Below are 24,224 nucleotides of genomic sequence, written 5' to 3' on the forward strand. Positions count from 1 at the left end.
AGTTTTATGTTCAATCCTGCCTTGGACTCTTGCACTGGGATTTCCACGAGGAAGGTCCTCCAGGCAGCCCGGCGCATACCCGTGTCCCCACAAACGGCCTGCCGTGTCGGAAGCTCAAATCCTCAGGCCTCTTCCACGGGAAAACCTTTCCGCTAAAATCCACCCTAATATATCCCTTTGTGCCAAATGTGCATCTTAATGGGTGCTTTTATTTCTTACTTTTAATTTGCTTAAATAAGGCAGATCTGAGACATTCTCGTTACATTGTTGTGGATTGAAAATAAGCTCTCCTCACTCTGCCAGAGGTCATCATCCACCCCGCCCCCACACACCAGAGAACCGGCCAGGAGGGCAGATCAGACCGCAGACAGGTCAGCAGGCACGTGAGCCCGTGAACCCAGGCCGGTGGCCCCGCCCGACCCCAGTCTGCCCCGAGGCCGCGGCACACAGCAGGGGCGCCGCGGGCCTGTCCGCACGGCTCCACGCGGATCACAGCCTCGTGCATTATTTTCCCACATGAAACTACCGGGTCCCATCAACGAGACCTTCAGCGGTGATTGCCCTGGCGAGATAAAAGCACAAGCTGTCTCGCTGCCACAAAATATCCAGTTACTGCCAGGAACCTAGAAGTAACAGGAAGCAGCGGGGAAAATGACACAACTCGACACAGGCCTGCTATTACGTTACAGTAGCAAGTTGTTTGAACAAATGGGATTGTTCTTAGTGAGTTTCATACTTTTTTCTTTCCTGGAGCTGGTCCAGCGAGACTCCGCCAGCGCCTTTGGGGAGAGTCTGATCAGCTCAGTCTCCCCCGCCTCCCCGCGCCTCTTTCAAAGCCCAGAGCCGAGCTGTCTGCGGACTCTGAATAGGGAGAAAGACGTGACAAATGTAACAATGTCCCATTAAACAATGCCTCCCGAAGCAGCCGTCCAAACTGCGGGACCGTGCCACGTGCAAAGTGCAGACACCCCGCATTTGGAAACTCCCATCTGCATTGTGCACACAGCTAGCAGTTCGAGTTCACCGGCCAGCGGGCTGCGCTGGTCACAGGGACCACGGCGGCTGGATCCGAGGTCCCTGGCATCCCACGAACCGCGTTCCTCGGCTCGCTGCCTGGCAGCCGTCATGGACGCTAATCACCCATCTGCACCAGCACCGGCTCTCGGCTCGCGCCCAGAGCCAGTCGTTAAAATGCAGATGGGTGTTTCCTCCTCCCGGGTTCAGCAGCGAGAGGCTGCGAACGGCTCCTGACAGGAGCCAGCAGATCCATGTGCCCACGGAGACGCTGAGACCCCCGGGGTGTGTGGACACCCCGCGCCCCGGCCCCGGCGCTGATCCCCTCCCGGGACGGCACAGAAGAGTGAACGGGTGGGGGCTGCCGGGAGCCCGCGAGCCCAGCGGCTGGTTTCAGATTCCGCTCGCCGCGCCCGGCCAGCGCTCACTTAGACTAATTACTCAAATGATTTGGAAGTGGATGAATATTCATGCCTCGCGCTTTTCACCAAGTGCCGCACAGCTGAGGCCCTGCCGCCCGCCTCCCTTCCTCTGGTCTGGAGCAATGCCACCCGTGTAGCTGAACCGCGGAGCCGGCCGCAGAGGAGGAGGGTCACGGCAGAGACCAGGGTGGTGAGGTCCTGCCAGGGTCATCCGCCCTGGCCGGCGAGGTCCCAGGCCCGGGGGGGACCCTCCGCCCAGCGATGAGGTGGAGTCCATTCCTCCCCACTCCAAATGTTTACGAGTGACTCTGCCCCGGACGGTCACGGCCAAGCTTCCTCCTTGCTCCCCTGGCCCCCGCACACCTTCGGGGCAGGTGGACAGCACTCGGGGGTCACTCCAGAGCGGCTGCCCGGGGAGCAGCAGCCCTGAGACCATCCAGGGCAGGCAGCCCGGCCTGTCGTCCCCACCGGTGGGGCCCTGGGCCGAGACCCTCGGGCGGGAGGGCCCCCCATTGGCCAAGGCCGAGTGACCATCCAGGTCAGCCCAGGGCCACTGGGTCCGCCCGGCTACCATGACGACCTCAGAAACCAGCCGGCACCCTCAGGGAGTGCCGACCCCAGCAATGCACCAGCCCTGACTCTGCCCCGCTGTCCCCTCACAGCCTGAGCCACGCTGGGTCTCGGACCCGACCTGCCGTGACAACAAGTTGCCGAGACCCAGACCGCACATGCACCACGCCCAGAACACGTCTGCAAACAGAAACAAGCACACGGAAACCACCATGCGGACCAGCCACCTTGTCGCTAGTGACACAGCGACGGGGACTTAGCAGAGGCTGTGAGTGCGAGGGTGAGACTGTGTGTGTGTGAGTGTGTATGAGTGTGTGTGAGGGTGTCAGTGTGTGATTGTGTGTGAGTGACTGTGTGTGAGGGTTTCAGTGTGTGATTGTGGGTGTGAGGGTGTCAGTGTGTGACTGTGTGTGTGTGAGGGTGTTAGTGTGTGACTGTGTGTGTGTGACTGTGTGTGAGGGTATCAGTGTGTGGTTGTGGGTGAGAGGGTGTCAGTGTGTGACTGTGTGTGTGACTGTGTGTGTGGGTGTCAGTGTGTGGCGGTGGGTGTGATTGTATGTGAGGGTGTCAGTGTGTGACTGTGTGTGAGGGTGTGTGACTGTGTGTGAGGATGTCAGTGTGTGACTGTGGGTGTGAGAGTGTGTGATTGTGGGTGAGGGTGTGCGACTGTTCGAGGGTGTGTGAGGGTGTCAGTGTGTGGTTGTGGGTATGAGTGTGTGTGAGTATGTGAGTGTGTGTGTGTGTGAGGGTGTCAGTGTGTGATTGTGGGTGTGAGTCTGTGTGACATCCTGTGAGTGTGACGTGTGCAGGGGGATGACAAGGAGAACCCAATGGCAGGCAGGGCAGGATGCGCCGGTTCCCCGTGTGGCTGCGGCCGGGACAGTGGGAGGGTGTGACGATAAACAGGAACAGGGTCCCGGGGTGCGGTGGATGCCGAGTAGTCGGAGAACGAGGTCTGTCACCACGCCGCCCCCTTTGACCCTGGAAATGCCGGGGGCCCTCTGCTTTTCACATTTTGATCCACGGTGAAGCCGAAGCCTTGACAGGCAGGTAATGACTTGACCGTGGCCGCGCCTGCCTTCTGCAAACGACCTTGAAGGAAGGTGACAGCTCCCACCGGCCGCCGTGAACTGTGCTGCGGTGGACAGCCTGTCCGGAGGAACTCCCAAATAAATTAACCGCACGTCCAGCGGGCTCTGGCCGCACCTCTCTCCGTGGTCCACAGGGCGGGCGGCCGGGGCGGCCCCCGGCTCCCAAGGCTGACCAGTCTCCTGGCCAGCTTGCCGCCTCCTTTGTTCTCTGCCCCCAGTCACTGCAGGCAGGACCCGGACCGGCTCTGCCATCTGGGACATGTCAGCATGTAACGCGTTAACACCCGGGCGCCCCGCTCGCACGGCGCTGCCGACCAGCGGAGGTTTCGCTGGGTTCGAATCCTGACCCACGGTCAGTGGCAGCGGCCGCGCCAATCTCCAGGCTGACCTGTGGGGCCTCTGCATGGACAACAGGGCTGGTCTGCGAGGTCACCTCGCCCGAGCGAGGCTCGCCCGACCCCAGCTGACGCCCTCACGGCCAGGACACGTGTGTGTGTGTGTGTGTGTGTGTGTACGCGAAACCGGCCAGCACTCCTGGCCCCTCACGAGAGCAGCCGCGGCTCGGAGCGAGGCCGACCCCGCCTGGCAGAGACTCCTTCGTGGGCCGCGCTCCGCCCCGGGCCCCGCGCCCCCCCCCCCCCCCCCCGGCCCTGCCCCCGCCGAGGGTCGGGGCCACACTCACCTTCCGGCTCCCCGCACAGCGTGCACTGCGACTCTGTGGAGAGAGGCAGAGAGAGGCGTTACTCGGGCACCTGTCCAGCTGGTGCATCCACAGCCCCCGCGCACGCAGCTCAGAGGGGACTCACGACTCGGCCAGGAAGCCGGCTCCCACCTCGCACCCGAGCTCGGTCACAAACGCCACCTGGGCAGACGTTTTTGACGTTATGCTTTCTTTAAATAACGGTCTCTGTCTGTCAGACCGTGTGCACACACCACGGGGAGGAGGCCCCCCAAAACGGGGTCATCTCCTGGAGGGGGGGCCCCTGTAGGACAGGCTGCCCCGCTGGGTGAGTGTTCTAGGCACCCACCTGTATCCGTGCGCCAGCTGGCATTGTTGTGAGAGGCTGCACTCTGCTCAGTGCATGTTTTTTTAAGACTCAGCACATTTGCCCGTTTCACGCTGGGTGGTTTACGAGCACACCTGCCCACACCGCGCTGAGTGGTCAGCAGTTTCTGGGCAAAAATGGCCGGACCCCCGTGCCCCACCGTCTCTGTTCACCTGATCTCATTGGAGAGGCTTGTTTTGTTTCCTCTGATGAAAACAGTCCTCAGGGGGAAACGTTTTGCTGATGTGTAAGAGGTAAAACAAAAAGCGGCAGAAGCACTAAAAGGCATAAAAATCTACAAGCTCAAAAACTGTTCTGATCAGTGGAAAAAGTGTCTTGATAGGTGTACCGCATCAGATGAGAGTACTTGGAAGGTGACTGAAGTTTAAACAGGTAAAAGTAAATACAGAGCTTTTTATAAATAAGTTCTGGGATTTTTGGGTCCCCCCTCATAAATACATTATCATACTTGTGTATGTATGGCTCAACACACAAACTTCTTTGCTGAAACCAAAGCGGTCTGTTTTATCAAGTTCAACGTGCAAACCTTCCTTTGAAGACAAGTTTGCTATGTTTCCTTTCAAGCACAAACGATAACAAGCAAAAGCGTAACTTCATGTTTCAGGAAAGACGCAAAAACCAGCCACGTCGCCCGAGTCCTGGATCAGCTGCTGGCCTGGCGCCAGGCCGTGCCAAGCGGGTGGGGCCGTGTTGGGGTCACGACGCCACACTCACGTCAGAAACGGTGCCACACTCACGGTGCCACGCTCACGCGAGAAACGGTGCCACGCTCACGTGAGAAACGGCGCCACGCTCACACCAGAGTCACACACGCAGGGCGCTGTGACCCGTGCTCTCCCTGGGCAGGACTCGGACTCCTCCCTCCCTGAGCAACCTCGGGCACGTGGCCCACCCCGCGGCTCCACAGAGGGGACAAGGACGTGGGCGTGTCGGGAGGGCAGGGGGACAAGGGCCGTTGAGAAGGAGAAGCCAGGTTGGAGCCGGCTGGCTTCTGCGCTGCCTCCAAAGCCGCGAGCACACACTTCTGCCTGTGGCAGCCGGGCGCTCGCGGGAGACAGGGCCCCTGGGTGCAGTCTCGGTGGACGGCAGGTTCTCACGGAAGCACGGGGCGAAGACACTCCGTCCGTCCGAGGCAGGGGCGGGCCCTTGAGCAAAGGTGGAGGATCCGGCTGGACCACCAACGGGCGAGGGGGCGCACCAGGTGAGGCGGGAGTTACCCTGGGGGCACCTCAGGGAAACCGACCTCTGTGGCAGCAGGTGAGATTCGGGGGATCATATTCGGGGCCCACGCTGGTGTCTGCGGAGCAGCCGGTGCCAGCCATCCCTCCGGCAGGGGGTCTCGTGGTGGGTGGGGAGAGGCCAGGGCTGAGGGACCAGAAATCCGCAGCCCACCCGCAGGTCTGTGGCGGTGGCGTGGGCCCCACTCTGAGGGGGTTGGAAGGGTCCCACCTGTCACCTCCACTGAAGGTAAACGCCCCCACCCTGTGCCCGTCCACTGTGTCTGGCTGCAGGAGGCACACCAGTGCTCCTGTGGGAGGGGCCCCAGCCCAGAAGACACAAGCGTGGAACCCGGGACCCGCCCAGGGAACACCAGGCCCCTGGTGGGGACGGTGGAGGCCAAAACCCCAGAGCAGACGGCGCTCCGAGGCCACCAGACTTTTCTGCCAGAGACTGCAGGCTCTTCCTGGTCCCAGGGGAGCTGCCGGCCAGACTCCCAGCGAGAAGCCACCATCCCAAACCAGAGGTGGCTGAACCGAGTCTGCCGAGCCCTGGAGGGAGCCTGCCTGCGGGAGGGAGGGAGGGAGGGAGGGAGCGTCTTACAAGGAGCAGCCAAGGTCGGAGCGCAGCTGCCCTCTGTCCTCCAGACCCTGTCTGCCGCCCAGGGAGCCGGGTCTCGGCGTCTTCTCTTCTGCTCCGGCCCCTCTCTAGGTCCCGGGGGTCCAGGTGGCTCTGCGGCCCCCTAACCGCCCCCTCCCTGCCCCATCACCTCCACGGTCGGGAGTCCGTGGGAACAGCCCCTCCCCGGAACCCCGCCCCTGCCAACTCGCCCACATGCCCGGCCCCGGCTCAGTCCCTCCGGACCCCGGGCTCTGCCAGCTGACTGGATGAACTAATTAGTGCTTCCGCGTTAATTAATTTCTGTTGTTTGTGTAAGCTAGGGGATTTCTGTTCTTGCGATGGTCCCTTTAGGTGAGCTTATCTGCAAACAAATTAAATCCCATTTTACCAAATTACGCCGAAACGTCAGTCAAAGCGAGGCCTAGCAGCCCGTCTCTCCCGGCAGACCCCGGCCCCGAGGTCACCCCACCATGAGGAAACCTGTGAAGTTGAGATAAAGCCCCTACTGGACGCCGGTTCTCCTGCTGCAGCTGCGGGAGGGCCGGCCGGAGCGGCCGTGTGAGTGGCGGGGGTGACGGCTGGGCTGTCTGTGTGCGCCGGGAGCGAGGGCCCCACCCCCCGGTTTCAGCAGCGCCAGACGCGGGGCGGGGCGGGGGGGGGGGACCCAGCCTCTGAGAGTGCCTCCAGAATGGATCCCTCTCCCTGCATTGACATGGTTTCTGTGCAAGATGCACTCAAACTCGCTCTCCCTCTGAAAAGTTGACACGACATGAACTCTTCCAGTCCGAGGCCGTGGGGACCGACCCGCCTGCCTCGGGGTCCCGCGCACGTCTCGGGGGCGGGGGCAGCGCGTCGGTTTCCGAGAAGAGAGACGGCCGGGGCTGGCTTGTCACCCCTGCGGTCGCCCCGGGGATGCTGCCATTGCGCCCGCAGACTCGGGCGAGCCCCTTGCACCCCGTGTTCTCGGGTTCCTTCCACGGAACTTGACGGTTTTCAGAGCCCGCACGTCTGTGTGTCTCCGGTGACTTGTTTTGTTGCTGGGCCGTTCACTGGCCGGTAGTTAAACGCCACCCGTTTCTGTCTGTTGACTTTAAGTCCTGCGGCCTCACAGAGCTCGGTCCTTCTTCCCAAGCGCGTTCAGTGGGCTCCTCAGGGCTTCCCGACGGCTTCGTGCTGCCTGGACACAGGCGCCGTCCTGCTCCGTCTTCCTGCCCGAGGGCCCGGCTGGGACTCCCGGTCAGGGTGGAGTCCATGGAGGGCGAGCGGCGGCCTGGGCCCGCCCCCCGCGGGGCCGTCCCAGAGGCCTGTTGGCAGGTCGAGGGTCTGTGCCCCCTCCCTGCCTGCTGTGTTGGGTGTTCCCCCCGAGACGGCACTGAACTTGGCCGCGTCCTTTCTCTGCACCTGCGGAGCCGCTCCTGCCGTTCCCGCCCTTTTGTTCCACCGGGGGGTGCGCTGCCTGAGTCGGCTGTCCGCGGGCGGGCCGGCCTTGCGTTCCGGGAGGGGCCCCAGCTGGCCTGGCCGAGGGACCCAGCCCCTCGTGCAGGTGGAGGGCTCTGGGGCCACCTTCCCAAGGGACCCCGGTCCGCAGTCCGTCTTCCTGTGACGCCAGGGCCACGGGGCTGCGACCGGAGCAGCGCTGGGTCAGCAAGGGCGGGCGGCGCCCTCCGGCCCTCCCCCTCCGACCTCGGGAGAACGGGTGTGTGAGGGGCTGGCGTCCACTCTTCTCCAGGGTTTGGGGGAGCTCACCCCGGGAGCTGCTGGCCCAGGGCGGCTTTGTGGGCCGTTCCTTCTTCCCGTCGGTGTACCCTCGTTCCTCCTCACACACCCGCTCAGAGCTCCTGCGTCTTGAGTCGGCGTCGGCAGGCTTGTCCGTCTGGAGCTTGTCCATCAGTTAAGCTGCCTAACGTGCTGGCTCACACTGCCCCTCGCAGACCCTGCGATTCTTTAACCTGCTTCCCAATCGAGGTCAAGTCCGCACAGTGGAAAGGTAGCCGTTTTAAGTGCAAATCCAGAGGCCCCGAGCACACTCACGGCGCTATGCAACTGCCACCTCTGTCTGGTTCCAGAACATTCTGTCCCGCCCAGAGCAAACCCCTGCTGCCGGGGCGCTGCCCCCCCATCCCCCCGGCCTGTCCCCTTCGTCACGGGAACCTCCTTGCGTGCACGGACTTCCCGCTGCTGGAAACGCCGTGTAGGTGACGCCACACAAGGGGCCGCCTTCCGTGCCCGACTCTCTCACTTGGCAGCAAACGTCACGTCCTCGTCGTGTCGCGGCTGCAGACGGTCCCTCACACGCGTGCGGCCAAGTGCGTTTGTCCGTGTGTCCGGCCGTGAACCTCTGCGCCGTTCGTGCCTTTACTTCTTTCGGGTTCAGACGCAGGAGTGGAATTCCTGGGTCAGATGCTAACTTGATTTTGTGTGTGTGTGTGTGTGTGTGGACAAAGTGTTTCCCATCACGACTACGCCGCCTGGCGTTGCCAACGGCGATGCAGGAGGATTCCGATTTGTCCCCGTCCGTAGCAACGCGTCAGTCCCTGGCTGTCCAGTCCCTGGTCTTGAAACGCAGTCACCCCGGACGGGGGGCGCGCCAGCTCTCAGGGTCTGGCCTTGCGTTTCCCAGACGTCCTGTGACAGCGGACGCCTCCCCAGGTGCTCGCTGGGCATCTGTGCACCTTTGGGAAGGTGTCCACTGAAGCCCTTTGTCCACCTTTAAGTAAGTTGTGATTCTTCTTGTTGAACTGGAAGAGCCCCTCGTGCAACCTCAGTGCCAAGTGCACTTCTCCTTACGGCTCTGAGATTAGACGTCCGGTCCCTCCTTTCCTTCTGAAGTTCAGTAAGTGGATTCCTCTCTGTTCTTTCCTTTATCGGAGAGCTAAAGGCTCGACAATCTGGTTGTTTGTTTGTTTGTTTAAAAATCAGGTTTTGGTTTCATGGATACTTTTATTTTCTGTATTCCCTGTTTCATTCATCTCTGCTCTAAGCATGCACAGAGTTGTTGCGAGGGTGAGATGGGGAATAAAACCCGGAACGGGGAAGGCCTTTGACAATGAACCTGCGTGTCAGTAGCTGCTACTTCAGTCGCTGTTCATCGGCTCGTGTCTGCCTGCCGCTGGCTCCGCTCTGGGTGCTGGGATCGGCCGGGAAGCCTGGCTTGTGGCCGTGGCCCTTCCACACACGTGCGGGGCTGAGGGATCTCATGGGGCGGACAGCACCCCGCTCACCTTCCCACTGCGTCTTCCTGCCCCATCGTAAGGGCATCGCCGCGGGTGCCAGGTCAATGCAGGGGGAAGAGGCACGTGGTTTTATCACCCGTCGTTTTGTGTGCAACTTCCTGGGGCTGTGAGCGCCTTCATCACCCTGCCCGTCACCCCCCTCCCCCGCTGGCCCCTGCACCACTGGCCCCAGAAGCACCGCTGGGGTGACTGGTCAGCTCAGACCAGCCTGCCTGGAGGTTCGTGTTTAGGGGACACGGACAAAAGGAGCAGCCGGGGCTGAGGACGGGGCCGCGAGGCTGAGGAGACGGCCTGCGTGTTCCTGACGGTGAGGACGGCCCCTCCGGCTGCTGGTCTGTCCGGCGCCTGCGCTGCGCACCGGAGCGCACACCCTGCAGCTGGGGCCCCGGAGACGTTCCCGTCCCTCGGCCCCCGTTCCTCCCGGACTTCTGGGGGCAAGCTCCCTGTCCTTGCTCCCCTGGGGAGCCTGGGGAGTCTGGGCAGTCCGGTGGACCGGCTGCCACCGCCGCCGGGGGCGGCTTCGCTGGGGCTCGCGCTGCAGGACGCCGAGCCCCTCCCCTCGGCCCCCGGGGCAGCCCCGCGTCTGCGCCGCCGTCCCGGCTGGAGCCCCGCGGGCTTCTCCGAATCTCACTCGTAAACGCCGCCGGCCTGCCAGGGAGACCGTCTGCGAACACTGTTTTAGGTTGGATTTCTCCTCTCCCCCCCTCCCCCCCGCCGCCCCGGCGGACACACAGGAGGAGGCAAGGCCCAGCAGTTCCGGCCACTTCCGCTCAGGCAGCCCCTCCCGCGCGACGCCTCTTCCGCCGACAGCTCCAGGTCCCTGGTCTTGCAGGGGAAGGAGCAGCGTGGCCCTCCCCAAGCGCCGGAGCCCTTGTCCCCCCCATCACCCCCCCCCCCCCCCCCGCACCCCTCGCGCCCCCGAGGGTGGAGCTGCTGGTTGGACGCGGGCAGCCCCTCCTCCTGTCTCAGTGAAGAGCCGGACTCGGTGCCTGTGCCGGCAAGGCCCCTGCTCACCCCGGGGGCCGTTTCCTTCAGGGGGACAGAACAACGGGGAATTCGCCCCAGTTATGTCCCTACTGTGTGCTCCGCACCGTTCACTTTACGCCTGATTCAGGGCAGTGCGAGCTTGGTGGGGGGAAGGCGGGATGGTTTGGTCCAGTCGTGAGTGGGGACCATCGGGTGACGAGGTGCCGCTTAGGGAGGAATTATTTTTTTAATGTATCGGCGGCTCCACAACAATCGGAACAGAAGCCTGATTCACGCGACGTGTCTCTCTGGAGGCAGAGACGTGGCGGCCCGTGGCCCCTGCGCGGCACCTGGGGACCCGGACGTTTTCCCGGAACACCTGCACCCCCGTCCGGCGTGGCTGTGCCCACGTCAGCCCCCCCCCCAAGACGCCACAGACCACGCACGCTCTTTAGAGAGAGAGAGTGGAGGGCACGCCTCGTGCACGACACGGGGGCGGGACGAAGCCGGGACGAAGCCACGCCGCAGGCAGACAGGCCGCCGTCCCCGGGAGCACGGTTCCCAGGGACACGCACGCGGCTGGTCTCAGGCTCCTGCCCGTTTCTGTCACCCGTCAGGGGCTCCGCCTCACGGGACGGTTCCTCGAACGTGGACTTCCCTGCCAGCCACAGATTCTCCATCTTCATTCCCAGCAGACGGTGTGGTTTTCCTTCCCCTCCCCCACCTCTGCCCGCGTGTTTCCGGAACCCCGGGTCCTTCCTCGGGTGGCGGTGGTGGCGGCGGCAGCGGCGGCTGCGTCCCGCGCGGCTGCAGGTTTCTCTCTGCTTTGCTCTTTCTGACGACTTCCGAGAGCCTGAGCGACAAGTGGGCAGCAGCAACAGCAGCAGATGGTTTGCGGTTCTCGAGAGAATATTATTTGCAATCCAAGGCTAATTAGAAAGTCTCGATAGTAGCAAGAGCAGCGACTGCCTTCCCTCGGCCTCGAGGGCTCGCGGCGCGCCGCCTGCACGGGTGCCGACTCGCTCCCCGGCGCCAGACACCCGCTGTGCCGTGGTGTCCCGAGCTCCCCTCGCCGGCCGGCGAGTGAGGGCTCCAGTGGAAAGTGTCTCCGTGCTACGAGCAGCAATGACGCACCAACAAGGAGCACACCTCACAGGAAACGGTCACCACCTCCATGAAGGACACTCAGATTTCACCCTGTTTCAGATAAGGAGTTCCGCAGATTAACAGACGTGAGAACTCTGGGAGAAAAGAGTTGATACCAGTGTGTGGTCGTTCTTCCCGAATGTTGCAATTTTAAGGGCCTTAAACCAATCGAATCCCCTGTTACAGGATGAAGGTAAGTCTTGAAAAAATGATGCCAGAAAAATAAGGGTGTAAGAAAGTTTCTTAAGGCCAATGCCATCAGGTGGGTCGCCAGCTGCAGCCAACCGTCCTTGGAAACCCAGATCCAAGTCACCACCTCCAGGCAGCCCTCCCTGATGGCACGCTTTTGCCTAACTCAGGCCACAGTGTGTTTATACGTCGGCCTCTAAACTGCCCTGCAAACGGCGCCTGGTGCAGGGATTTCATGCTTCATCTCCTCATGGCCGGAGCTCTGGGCCCAGAGGACGGGTACAAGCTACACAGACACGAGACGCATCTTTGTCACAGGACGGAGTGGGGCGCCGTCTGCAGCGCCGTCTGCACACACCCGGTGCTGCCCAGGTCTCGGCCGGTGAGGACGGCCGGTGAGGACGGCGGGTGAGGACGGCCGGTGAGGACGGCCGGTGAGGACGGCGGGTGAGGACGGCGGGTGAGGACGGCGGGTGACGACGGCGGGTGAGGACGGCCGGTGAGGACGGCGGGTGAGGACGGCCGGTGAGGACGGCCGGTGAGGACGGCGGGTGAGGACGGCGGGTGAGGACGGCCGGTGAGGACGGCGGGTGAGGACGGCGGGTGAGGACGGCCGGTGAGGACGGCCGGTGAGGACGGCGGGTGTGTCGTGCACATCCTTTGTGCCTTTGGAGACAGCGGCACGTCCAGGAGCTCTCCCCGCCCAGAGCTGGCGCAGCCGGAGTCCCGTCCCTCCTTCCCCTGACTGACGGGGTGACGGTGCCCGGGGGAGACCGTCCGTGCCTGGGGGAGACTGACCTCCGACCTCCATGACACTCGTCACTGAGACAAAGTTCCAGTGAATTTGCGCGTTCTTGTAGCTGTTGGACACACAGTCCAACCCATTACATTTGTGGGGAAACGGCCAGACCACCCAGGGTCACTTGGGGTCACTCGTGGGGCTGTCACGTGGGGCCCCTGGAGCCTTGAGACTGCGGGCTGTCGCTGCAACACGGCCCCTGCGATGTTTAACATGCAACATGCATGTTCACTGCGCTCCAGGCTTCTGCCCAGAGCAGACCAACTCAGATATGAGCCAATGCCCTGGTTGGGGGGCCGCCTGTGGAGCAGGAGGAAGAGGAGCTGCCCTGTGTCACCCAACCCGTCCTCCCAAAGCCGCTCCTCTGAGGCCAGCCCGGGGCCTGAGTCCGCAGGAGGGGTGGCAGGCAACCCCCGAAACGACGTGTGTGCGTCTGACATCCCCTCCTCCCTCTGAAAGAGCTTAGCGACAGATGCTCACTCTCAACAGACCCAAGTTCTGCGAGGCACAGAGAGCACCGGGGGCCCTCCGGCGACACTGGGTGACACACGAGGGAGGGGGAGGGCGGGAGATGCCTCTCCCCCTGCTCTTCACTATGGGACAGACCCAGCCCCTGAGGGCCAGCCTGGAGCCCGGCCACTCACGGGGGCCCGGTGGGTGCCCAGGAATCGGGCGGCTGGCAGCCCTGGCTCCCAGGGACGCAGCGGCGAGAACCAGAAATGCATCGCAGGCCCCAGGCTGGGAGGACGCGGAGCGGCAGGGACCTCACCACGCACGCCCCGCTGGTGGGACGCAGCCGGGCAGCCGTCCGGGGACAGTCTGGGGTCTCTCATGGAACTGGCCCGCTCTCGGCCTCAATCAGCACCCACACTGTCTGATGCAGCTCCAAGGAGGCGGGAAGCACGGAAACCTGCACCGTTGTGCACAGCAGCTCCGCCCGGAGCGGCCACAGCTCGGAAACAACCAGACGCCCGTCAGTGAGTGCCGGACAGACAAACCGCGGTCCCTGCAGACAGCGGGACGGTGTCGGCTCTGAGAACACAGCAGCTCTGGAGCCAGAAGAGACGTGGGGGAACCTGACACGCGTGTGACCGAGTGAAGGAGCCGGTCTGGAGAGGCCACATGCTTTCAGTGTGAGCGCAGCCCCGGGACGTCCCGGAGAAGGCGAGACTGTGGGGACAGGGACAGATCGGGGGTTCTCATGGGGGTGGGGGGAGGGGTGCACAAGGGAGCCCAGGGGGTCTGGGGCAGCGAGTCTGCTCTGTGAGATGCTGTGATGGTGGACACGTGTCATCATGCATTTGTCCAAACCCACAGAATGCGCAGCACCCAGAGTGACCGGATGCCACCTGTGGACTCTGGGGACGCTGACGTGTCGGTACCAGGTGGGGACACTGATGGGGGGGAGGCTGTGCCTGGGGGGGGCACACGTGGGAAATCCCCGTGCCTTCCCCTCAGTTGTCCTGTGGCTCCAACACTGCTGTAAACATAAAGTCTTCTCTTGAACAGTGCACCAGCCGCCTACGACCAGGAGACACGTCAGAAACGCCTCCTCCACCCCTCCTCCGGAGCCCCGTGGGGAGAGGTGCCCCCCCACAGGTGGAGCTGGGACTCTGACCCCCCCATCTCTGAGGAGGCTGAGGGGGGCCGGCAGAGCAGGGCCCTGGGGGGTGGGTGGGGGCAGGAGGAGGGCCTTCCGGGGTGCGGGGGCGGGCGTGTGCACCCGGAGAAGCAGCCCTGGCCACTGCCGGTCCTTGCAGGCCCCGCGCCGGAGGGGGAGGGGCGCTCTGGCTCTCACTCGCCGTCCCTGCTCGCTGGGGAGGGGAGGCCGGGACGGGGTCTCGGGGGGAGCATCCATTTGCTGCTCAGAGCCCCCAGCCGATCCCCCCTTCGAGGGCAAGAAGAATCAGCGTGAGCAGGAAATAAATCAGCAGCGGCAGGTCCCGGCCGCCCGAAGCCCCGTCCCGCGCAGCCCGGAGACGGGTCACAAAAATAGCCGCTGCCCCTCAGCCCGCGCCTGCGCCCGCCCGGCTCCCCGAGTTCCCGCGTCTCAGAGAGGACGCGGGTCCCAAGGTCAAGGATTGTTCCGGCCCCACACGGCCGCGCACGCCGTGTCCTGGAGCGGGGGGGATCTTCGGGCGCTCACGCCCGAGGGAGGGGGTGGCTGAAGGACGCGGCAGGGTGGGCCGAGGACGAGCGGACTGTCCCGGCCACGCGGTCCCCCGGGAGCGGCGGCCGGCGGAGGGGCGGTGATGAACGAGCGTCCGTCCGGTGGGGACGGAGACGCCATGAATCACCGCGAGCAGCTGCGAGTGACGAGTGACCGTCCTTGAGCGAGGAGGCGCAGCGGCAGCGGTCACAGAGCCGGGGGAACGGGGGGGGGGGGGGGGGGGGGGGGGGGAACCGGGGGCCTGGGAGCACAGCTCTGCCTCGCTAGCCATAGGACCCCGCTCAGGCCCGGAACCAGCAGTTCTGAATCCGGGAACGGGGTGGCCTGACGCCGCGCCGCCTGCACGGGAGGGAGGCCGGTCTCACTGAGCCACGGAGGGTCGGGGGCCGCAGGCGATGAAGGTGAGCGTCCTCTCACACGCGTGCCCAGAACAGCGAGGTCGGACGTGGCGGTCACCGCTGGGCCCCCTGCTGGGGACACGCAGGGATGCGGGGGCACCCCGGACCCCAGCAGAGAGGCTGCGAGTGTGGGCTCCGTGGCTCACTCGCCGCCGCTCCTCGCACACCCAGAGCCTGCGGCAGCTCCTCTTGAGCCCAAGGTGCGCCCACCTGCCCGGGGGCGACCCTCGGCCGCACCGGGAGGAAACGACACCTAGCTGCTCATGTGTGACCGCTCACACAACCGCTCCCACATGGCTGCTCATGTATGACCGCTCACACAACCGCTCCCACATGGCTGCTCATGTATGACCGCTCACACAACCGCTCCCACATGGCTGCTCATATGTGACCGCTCACATAACCGCTCCCACGTAACTGCTCATGTATGACCGCTCACACAACCGCTCCCACGTAACTGCTCATGTATGACCGCTCACACAACCGCTCCCACATGGCTGCTCATGTATGACCGCTCACACAACCGCTCCCACATGGCTGCTCGTGTACGTTGGATGCTTTTTATCGTATTCTTGCAGCCGCTGGGAACACACTGAAGGGTGTGTCACACACACCAAGTATTTTTACAGTGGAGTAAAAAAAACTACACTAATTTCATAAAAGCATTTCAAATCTGTGCAAGTACCTACCAACACAGGAGTTGGAACTGAACCTGTGTTTTATTTTTTAAAAAGATTTTACTTATTTACTTTTAGAGAGAGAAGTGAGGGAGGGAGAAAGAGAGAGAGAGAGAGAGAGAAACATCAATGTGCGGTTGCTGGGGCTGTGGCCTGCAACCCAGACATGTGCCCTGACTGGGAATCGAACCTGCAATGCTTTGGTTCACAGACTGCGCTCAACCCACTGAGCTACGCCAGCCAGGGCTGAACCTGTGTTTTAAAAATACGACGGCCCCTCGGCCGGGTGGCTGGGCGGGATGGGGAGCCGCCCCACGCACGCAAAGGTGTTGGGTTGGACCCCTGCCCGGGGCGCCCGCAGGGGCCACCCGACCGACGTCTGTCTGTCTCCTTCCTCTCTCCCCCGCTTCCTCTCCCTCCAAAGTCGATGAACATCCCTGCGTGAGGACGCTGAAAACTGTGCTCGCACGACACAGACACACGGGCTTGTTTAGAACTCTGAGGCACAGGAGGCTGATCTGGTTCTGCAGGACCACGTTTACTGCAGCCTCCTGGACCCAAAAGGGAGTTGATGTGTGAATTCTCAGCACTGACGACACTACGTGAATGCAAAGGAAGTCAGCGGCCAGGGAGGGTTCCGCCAGGCCTCCTGCCCACCACACACGCAGCAGTGGTGTCACCGCTCGGGCCCACCGGCGCCTGGATTTCAGGGACCGAGACGGGCCGTCCGTCCAGGGGGGTGAGGGCCGGAGGGAGCCATGCAGGTGTGCTGCCGAGGCCGCACCTGGGCCAGGGAGCTGCCTCCAATTCTCAGCAGCTTACGAGCTGGCGTTGAGCACAGCCAGCCCCCAAAACTGAATTGTGTAAACTCACAACAAACGAATCACATTAAGAACAAAGGTGCCCGACACTCGAGGTCGCCACCCGACACGCTTACATTCACGTCTGCCCGAGCCCCGGAGGGTGCTGGCCGAGCCCCCTGCCACGCTGACGTGGCTCAGGGGCCGTGGTGCCGGCTCTCCAGGCCTAGGCGCCCGGTAGCTGTGGGCCACGTAGGGAAACCGGCCGAGTCCAGCCGTCCCCCCGTGGGGCCACCACGGCCTGTCCCTCAGGCCCCAGGTCTGCGCGGCTCTGAGGGGCAGGGAAGGCAGCGGACACCAGGGCCCTCCTGAGAGGGGGCAGGGCCTCATGTGCCGCTGCTCCGGCCGGGAAATCAGTCCCCAGCCGGACGTCCCGCTGGCCGCCCCCGGAGCCCCGTGGGGCTTGGGGACGGAGCCAGCTGCCTCCCGGCTCTTGGGCCGGGTCTGTGCCGGCTGCCGCATCTGCCGCAGATGCTACTACCGGCCGCCCCGCACCGTGGTTGCCTAGCAACCTGCCCACACTGCGCCCGCGATCGCTGCCTTCAACGCCCTCCTGCCACGGAAGCTTCTTGGAAAGCTCCGCCGCCCGAGTTCAGGGGGAATGTCCCGAGGCTGCCGAGTGACCACGGGTGCCAGGAGGCGGCCCCTCCCTCGCCGTCTGCCCTGGGGGAGCCCGGCCGCCCCGGGGCCCCGGCCGCCCAGAGCCTCCCAGAGCCAGCGAAGCGGCAGCTCCAGGAGATGCTCGGGGCCGGGAACAAACGGGGTGGAGGGGGATGGTGCGTGCACACGCTAGTGCACACACACACATCATACACACGCATGTTCACGCACATGCTCAAACACATACACACATGCACGGGCAGCTGTCCAGGAGCCGTCTGACAGGCCAGCGGGTGCCAGCCGGGCAGGGGACGCACTGGCCCCCCGGGGACTCTGGGGGGCAGGCTCAGGGAGGCCCCCCGGGCGTCGGACCGGAGCTGAGGTGCCCTGCCCAGGGGGCACGAGGCCCTGAGGGCGGAGAGACTGGGGGCCATGCCAAGGACCCAAGTCTCCCCCAAGAGTAGGAGAGGCCGTCGACCAGCTTACGGCCAAGGGCCCCGGGGCCGGCGTCTACCAGGACACTCAGCTGCTGTCCTTCCTCCCTCACACTGGACGCCACTCGGACGGCTGTGGGAGGTCGGCGAGTTTGCCCTGGACGCACCGAGAATGCCTGCCCTGCCCGTCCCTGCTGCACGGCACAGAGACCGAGCCGCAGGCCGTCCAAGCCCGGGGGACGGGGAGACCGGTTTCCGGAGCAACTCGGCCCGGCGGGCCCTCGGGGGACGGACAGATGGAGGAAGACCCCGGTCTCCCCCACGGAGACGCCTGGAGACGGAGAACAGCACAGGCACCACAGGGGCAGGTGCTGCGGCCACAGGTGTTCGGCTCACCCTGCTCCCCAGCTCACACTGGGCTGCTGCTGCACGGTGTGCCCCCTGCCCCCGCCTCGGACCCTGCCCCCCCACCCCCGGACTCAGGGGTGGCCTTGTCTCCAGGGCTGGCTCTCCCTGTGGGAGAGGACACAGCCCTTGGTGGGGGGTTAACCCCTAAAAGCCTCAGGGAATGAAGCAAATGGAAAGAAAGCTGACAGGAGGACCGAAGGGAGGACTGTGCCAGGGGCGGGGATTCAGGGCGAGCTCCCGGCGAGAGCCTGTGATGCGCTGGACCGGGGGCGTCACCCGGCTGTGCACCGAGGGCCCCCGGGGCTCGGACGGGATCAGCAGCAGAACACAACGGAAACTTCGGATCAGCCGGGGGCCCCGAGGCCGACCGGACGTGGGCGGTGGCGGTGGACACGGCCCAGAGGGCGAGATGGGTGGTCATCCCGTCCTCCCCGCGGCCGACCGGCGCCCAAGGCGGGCAGGACAAGCGGTCGGGCCCGTGCCTCCGGCGCTGCCGGGTCCTCGGACCCACGTGACCCACCACCCGCCACGGACTTGCTCACACAGCGGCCCGCATCCAAACCTGAAACACCAAGGTCGCAGCGCCAGGACTGAAGGTCGGGCTTCCGCTCAGCCAGACATTTCCGAACAACGGCAACGACGGGTGCGATTCCACGGCGCGGGGTCCCCGAGGCCGACACACGACGCGTGGTTCCCGCTGAAGAAAGAAAGGGAATCGGTTCTGAAGACGGCAGGAGGGACCCGCCCCCCAGCTGCGCGCCAGGCAGCACACAGGTGCTTCCGTCCATCCGTCCATCCATCCGGGGCCGCAGGACGAGGGCCTGCACCCGCGCGGGGGTCGGCATAGCCCGGAGTCCAGAGTCAGGGCCCGGAAGCCGCAGAAACTCACGCCGAGTGTGAGAGGCGCGGCCAAGGGACGGCGGCAGAGGGCTCAGCGTGCAGCCGCCGTGCTCGTCGGGACGCAGCCCACCAACCGCCCCCCGCCCCGTGCCCCCACCCCCACCCGCCCCCAGGCAGCGCGAGCGACACCCCCCGCCAGAGGCACGTCTGCCCACGACAAAGCTCCGGGCGTTGTCACTTGTTCTCACGTCCTTCCGTTCTAACCATCAAAGTGGCAGGTGTGACTCACTTTGAACTAAGTCGCTTGCATGTGAAACGGCTCTTGTTCCGCAGGAAAGCAAAGAAAGTTCGTCAGGAAAAGAAACTGACTAAAATACTCCATTAGCCACGTTTTTTTTTAAATTTCTTGTTTTTGCTCCCTGGCTGGTTTCTTCCCTTTTTCCTTTCTTTCTGCTTCCTTGGCATCTTTAAAAACTAGAACCCAGGATGAGGGGCACCCCAGGGCCGCTGTGCCGAGGGAGATCCCAGAGGCTCTCGCGAGCGACCGTGCGGCCGATGCCAGTGAGGACGGACCCGCGGTGGCCACCCCACGACGTGGGTGGGTCAGGTCAGCGCCAGGCACCCCACAGGCCGCACCCTGCCCCGTGTCAGCCCCACCCCCTCAGGGCCGGGGAGACCGGAGGATGGACCCCAGCGCCCACTGGACACACACCGGCGGGATCCACGTTTCCCGGGGACCCTGTGTCACCGAGACGGGGCTGAACCACACCAGGCTGTTCCTGGACAAGGGTGGCCGCAGATGGGCTCCCCGAGCAGGGTGGCCGGTGCCAAAACCATGCGATCGGCCCGGCAGCTCCAGGCTGGCCCTTGTGGGGACGGACGGGTCCTCGTTCGACCACGCTACAGAACGCCCGGCTCCCGGCTTGCACCCAGTGTCGCCCGGTCGGGTCACGCTGAAGCAGGAAAGGAGAAGAAAACCAGGTGGGCGAGTTCCACGGGAAGGAGGTCCGTCAGCCGTCACGACAGCGTTTGGGACCCTGAGGCGGAGGGAGGGTCTGGGTCGCAGTCCACGCCCCTGAGATCGGCAGCGGCCAGCGCCCGGGCTGACAGTCCGTGACAGGGAGGACGCTGGCACCTGCCTGTCCACAGCGGTGCTCACCACTCCGGGGACGGGCGGGCTCTGACGGGGACGCAGCCGTACCAGGAGCCTCGTTCTCCCTCCGGAGGGAGGTGGCGACTTCCTGGACGTGCTCTGAGTCAGCACTGACCACCGACCGTCTGCTCCCGGGGAGAGGGACCCGCCCTCCTGCCTGCGTGTCCAGGAGGGGCCTGAGCGCGGGGGCCCTCCCCGCAGACGCCGGGCAGCGGCGTGGAGACAACCGGAGGGAGAAGGCGTTTCCCGCACGCGACGCCGTCCACAGCGAACCGCCCCTCTCCGTAAGAGCAGCTTCAGAGTGAGTCGAGGAGGCGCGTCTCACGTTAAGTCCCCTCAAACGGCTCGAGTGTTGGTAGAAGCCGAAGGCACCGCCAGGGAGAGCGTCTGAGTGGGCAGCTGCCACGGCTGGGAAGGGGCTGACCCGCTGGAGCCGCCGTCTCAAAGGCCAGCGGGCAGTGGGGGCTGGCCGTCGCGGGGGAGGCAGCCGGAGCCGGCAGAGCCGCTGTGGCCTGGGCTTGCTCCTCGGGGCTCGGGGCGGCCCCGCACACGTGCACCCCTGGGGGGGCACTGCCCTGTCCGGCGTGGCAGGCGTCCACCCCGCCACGCAGGCGTCACATGCCGGTCTGCTCCTGCGGTGAGCCCAGGAACAGCAGAGACACGAAAGCGTTAACCGCGGGGCGTCGGGTGCAGGCAGCAGGGCACGGGCCGGAGGGGGGGCGAGCCACCTGCCGCAGGTGTGCGTGTGTGCACGTGTGTGTGTTACACACGTGTGTGCAAACATCGAGGAAACCAGGAGGAATCAGGTCAGGTTGGTAGATGCTTACCTCAGAAAGTAACGCTACCCATTTTGGGGTTTATTTAGTCTTTACCGTCCGCTTCGCGTTACCTTTCAGTCCCCTCACCTGCGGTGCCACGCGTGTGTCGTTTTCATGCTGCGAAAACCGTGGCGCCCGCAGCACCCTCCCAGTAACACGCCGTACCCCGTCCGAGTCGCCCACGACCCCCACTCCCCACCCGACCCCCCTCCTCCACCTCTGCGGAAGCTGCACGTTAGTAGCTCCACTGTCCTCTCCCTGACAGCCAGGCCCGTGGCCCCGGCCGTGCACCCGCCTGGGGTCTCCGGACAGGGAGGCGAGCCCCAGCCTCCCCCCGGGCCGAGCTTCTCCAGCCCGTGCAGGGCCGGGCAGAGGTGTCAGGGGCAACGGGGTGAACCCGAGACCACCGGACACCAGGGGGCGCCGCAGGCGGGGAGGCCAAGGGGGAAAACCAGCAGCCCACCAGCCCCTGCCCTGAGAGAACGTTCCGGAAAAGGAAGAGGGAGACTCAGTGTTCCCGGGCAAACAGAATGTGAGGGAGCAGCGTGCGGCCCACAGCCGCACGCAGGAGCCAGAGCCCCCGAACCCGGCACGTCTCCGGGGAGGAGGGGAGGCTCCCAGACAGACGCAGGATGAGGAGCGGGGAGGGGAGCGGGGAGGGGAGCACACGGGGTGGGGAGTGGATGCGAGTTACCAGCTGCGGCAACAACGGGGGGCGGGGGGGGGGGGACCGCCATCCCGGGCTCAGGGACATGGGCAGGACTTAGAGCCGTGACACAGGCTCATGTGAGCAGGAGGCGTGTGTGAGGTCGCAGCGTGCTCCGCAAACACTGAACGAATGCTCCGTCCTGTCGGCAGCCGTGAGGGTCCTGGCGGAAGCTGCTGGAGCTGCCACGGGGTGTGCCGGGAGCCGGGAGGAGGGGACGGAGAACCAAAATGAACCATGGCTCCCACAGCAGAAGGCAAGGAGGAGGAGGAGAGACAGGACGGGGAGGGGACGGTGCAGACAGACAGGACGGGGGGGGGGGGCGGCCGAGCCGACCTGCCTGCGGGGGGGGCACGTCCCGCACAGGCGGCCCGGCCGGGACAGACGCCGCAGCAGACGAGTGTGGGTGCGGGTGCGGCTGCAGACCAGAGTGGCGGGAGGCCGCCGTGAGCCGTGCGAGGAGACCCGCTCTGCTGCAGGCACTCGGAGAGGCCTGGCCAGTGCGGCCAGACAGTGCGGACTGTGAGGCCGCAAATCCCTGGGGGGCGGTTTCCTGAGGGTGAAGGGATGCGTTTTCCGGGAACGTGGAAGGAGCTGAATTTACACGCCACCGTGTTACTTCAAAGTGTAAGAGGCACAAACTGACAAGAAATCTAGATCAATTCGACAGATCAATCAGAAAATGACAGCCAGGGTTTCAAAGACAAGAATGAGAGGATCCGAGGCCTTGGGCTGCCGGTGGTGCAGAGCCCGGAACCCGAGAGCCCCCGCCCCCCGACACGACGGCGCGGAACCTGTGCTCAGGAACCGAACAGGTAACCAGGAAATGGCCGAGTAACTCAAACTTCGGTTAACACACTACTTCCAAGAGTTCCTTGTCAGGGGAGAAAGGGAATGGAAACAAGGAGGCCCTTTGCAAGGGAAGTTCAGGGAAGGGTTGCCAAGGCGAGACCTAGGAAACACCTGCAGCCCTTACGGGCGTCAGAGACCAGAGACCAGGGATGTATGGCCACGTCACAGAGAGTCGGAGCAAAACAGAATGTAGAAACCAAGCGGAAAATAATCGAGGTAAAAGCAGAAAGCAGTTCAACAGAAGAAAAAAAACGGTGTTGAGAAAAATCAACCACCAAAAAATTGGTTTTCTTTGAAGACTAGTAACATTCATAAGCCCCTACTAACGTTGATTAAGAAGTGAAACTGAGACGGCTCAGAGCAGCCGCGTCGGAAATGGAAAAAGAAAATTCGTCCGAGCCCACGGGCGTCAGAAGATTTTAAAGGGCTGGGTGAACAGCAGCTTCACGTCACAGACTCCTCAGTTAATCGAAATGCAGAAATTCCCTCGACAAACGCAATGTATAACTGCTACAAGAAGAAATAAAGATGATCAACAATCCCACATCTAGGAAAGAAATCAAATCTGGAATCGTAGATCTTTTCATAAAAGAATCACCAGAGGCAGATGGCTTCCCCAGAATCATTTCCAATGTTTTAGAGACTAAATAATACTAATTACATGAACTCTTTAGAGCAGAGGAAAAAAGAACACTCCTCAATTTGTTTTGAGGTCGGATTAATGTTAATTCCAAACCAAAGAGATTTGAAAAAGAAACTAGGCAATCTGTTGTAAGCGTGCATGCAAAAGTACTAAGCCAAGTATCAGCCAACACCAGGCGATATTTCCAGCGGATAAACAGCCCAAAACACCGTGTTTGCTTCACGGGTGTAGGTGTGGTTCACCGCTCAAACCTGAATAGGCACCAGGTAAAACGAATACAGGGAAGTCATGTGATCCTTTTTGTGGAAAGTGCATTTGATAAAGTTCAACTTGTGGGGCACGTTGGAAGCAGATGAGAACAGGAGAGGAAGCCGCTTGACCTGGCGAGGGGCGTGCACACGGAGTCACGGAGTCACGTTTACGTGGCGTGTCACTCGCACAGAACATCCCTCCCCTCGGCACGCTTCCAGCACACGCCACGGCATCGCTGGCTCCAGCCCACGCTGCACGTCCGACCCCCGGAGTCGTCTGTCTCAGCTGCAAAGCTGTCCCCTGACTGACATCTCCCCGTTCCCCGCCCCCGCCCCCGGTCAGCACACCCGGCCGTCTGCCCCTGGGCGCCGGGCTGTCCCAGGCCCCACGTGGGTCAGTGAGGGCGAAGCCGTCCCCTCCCTCCACCCCACGCCTCTCCCTCTGCAGGCCCCGGTCCCCCGCGCCATGACAGGCGGCCAGATGTCACTCCTCTCGCGGCCCAGCAGCCTCCCGCTGTGCGCCTCCTCCGCCCGCCTACACTGGCACTCTGTGTGGCCAACAGCTAGACGAAAGCTGTAAGGGAATCCAGGAAAGCTCTCCGCGCGGGGGCACGGGAACCCCGGGGAGGGAACACTCCAGCGGCTGCGGGGGGGGGGGAAACGGCGGAAAGTCCCCATCGAGTCCAAGTGAAGAGCGATGGGGCCGTTTCGCCGGGAGGCTCTTGGGCCCTAAGGGTCACAATCAAAGTTTTAATCAAACAGAGCCTTTGCCGCCAGCTGATCAAAACCATGCCTCTGACTGCTGGCCCCGAATCGCCCTGCTCTCTGCGGTGCGGCTGACGCGGGCGCCACTTTGTGACACCAGGGGCGCCGGCGGGAGGAGAGTCTGACGCGGGGACAGCAGTGGGCTGACCGGGGTCACACACGCGCCGTGGGGCTCGGGGCCGGAGGGCCGCACGCAGCCCCTTCCCCACCCACGGCCGGCCCCCCGCGAGCCGGGCAGGACGGGCTCAGTCCAGAGCCGGTGTCTGACCGACCTGGACCCAGCGCCCCTCCAGGTAAGCGTGCTCCACTCAAG

The 24,224-nt window shown here is 63.8% G+C and overlaps 1 protein-coding gene across 1 annotated transcript in view; it reads right to left on the reverse strand.

Annotated features, from left to right (window-relative positions):
* Positions 1–24,224, reverse strand: part of DLGAP2 (DLG associated protein 2) — a 152,828-nt gene that overhangs the window by 77,490 nt on the left and 51,114 nt on the right. Inside the window, exon 10 of the mRNA XM_036011117.1 lies at positions 3,780–3,812. Within this exon, the coding sequence (XP_035867010.1) occupies positions 3,780–3,812 (33 nt within the window). The remainder of the gene's footprint in view (positions 1–3,779; positions 3,813–24,224) is intronic.

This window comes from Phyllostomus discolor, chromosome 11, assembly GCF_004126475.2.
Source record: "Phyllostomus discolor isolate MPI-MPIP mPhyDis1 chromosome 11, mPhyDis1.pri.v3, whole genome shotgun sequence".
NCBI lineage: Eukaryota > Metazoa > Chordata > Mammalia > Chiroptera > Phyllostomidae > Phyllostomus > Phyllostomus discolor.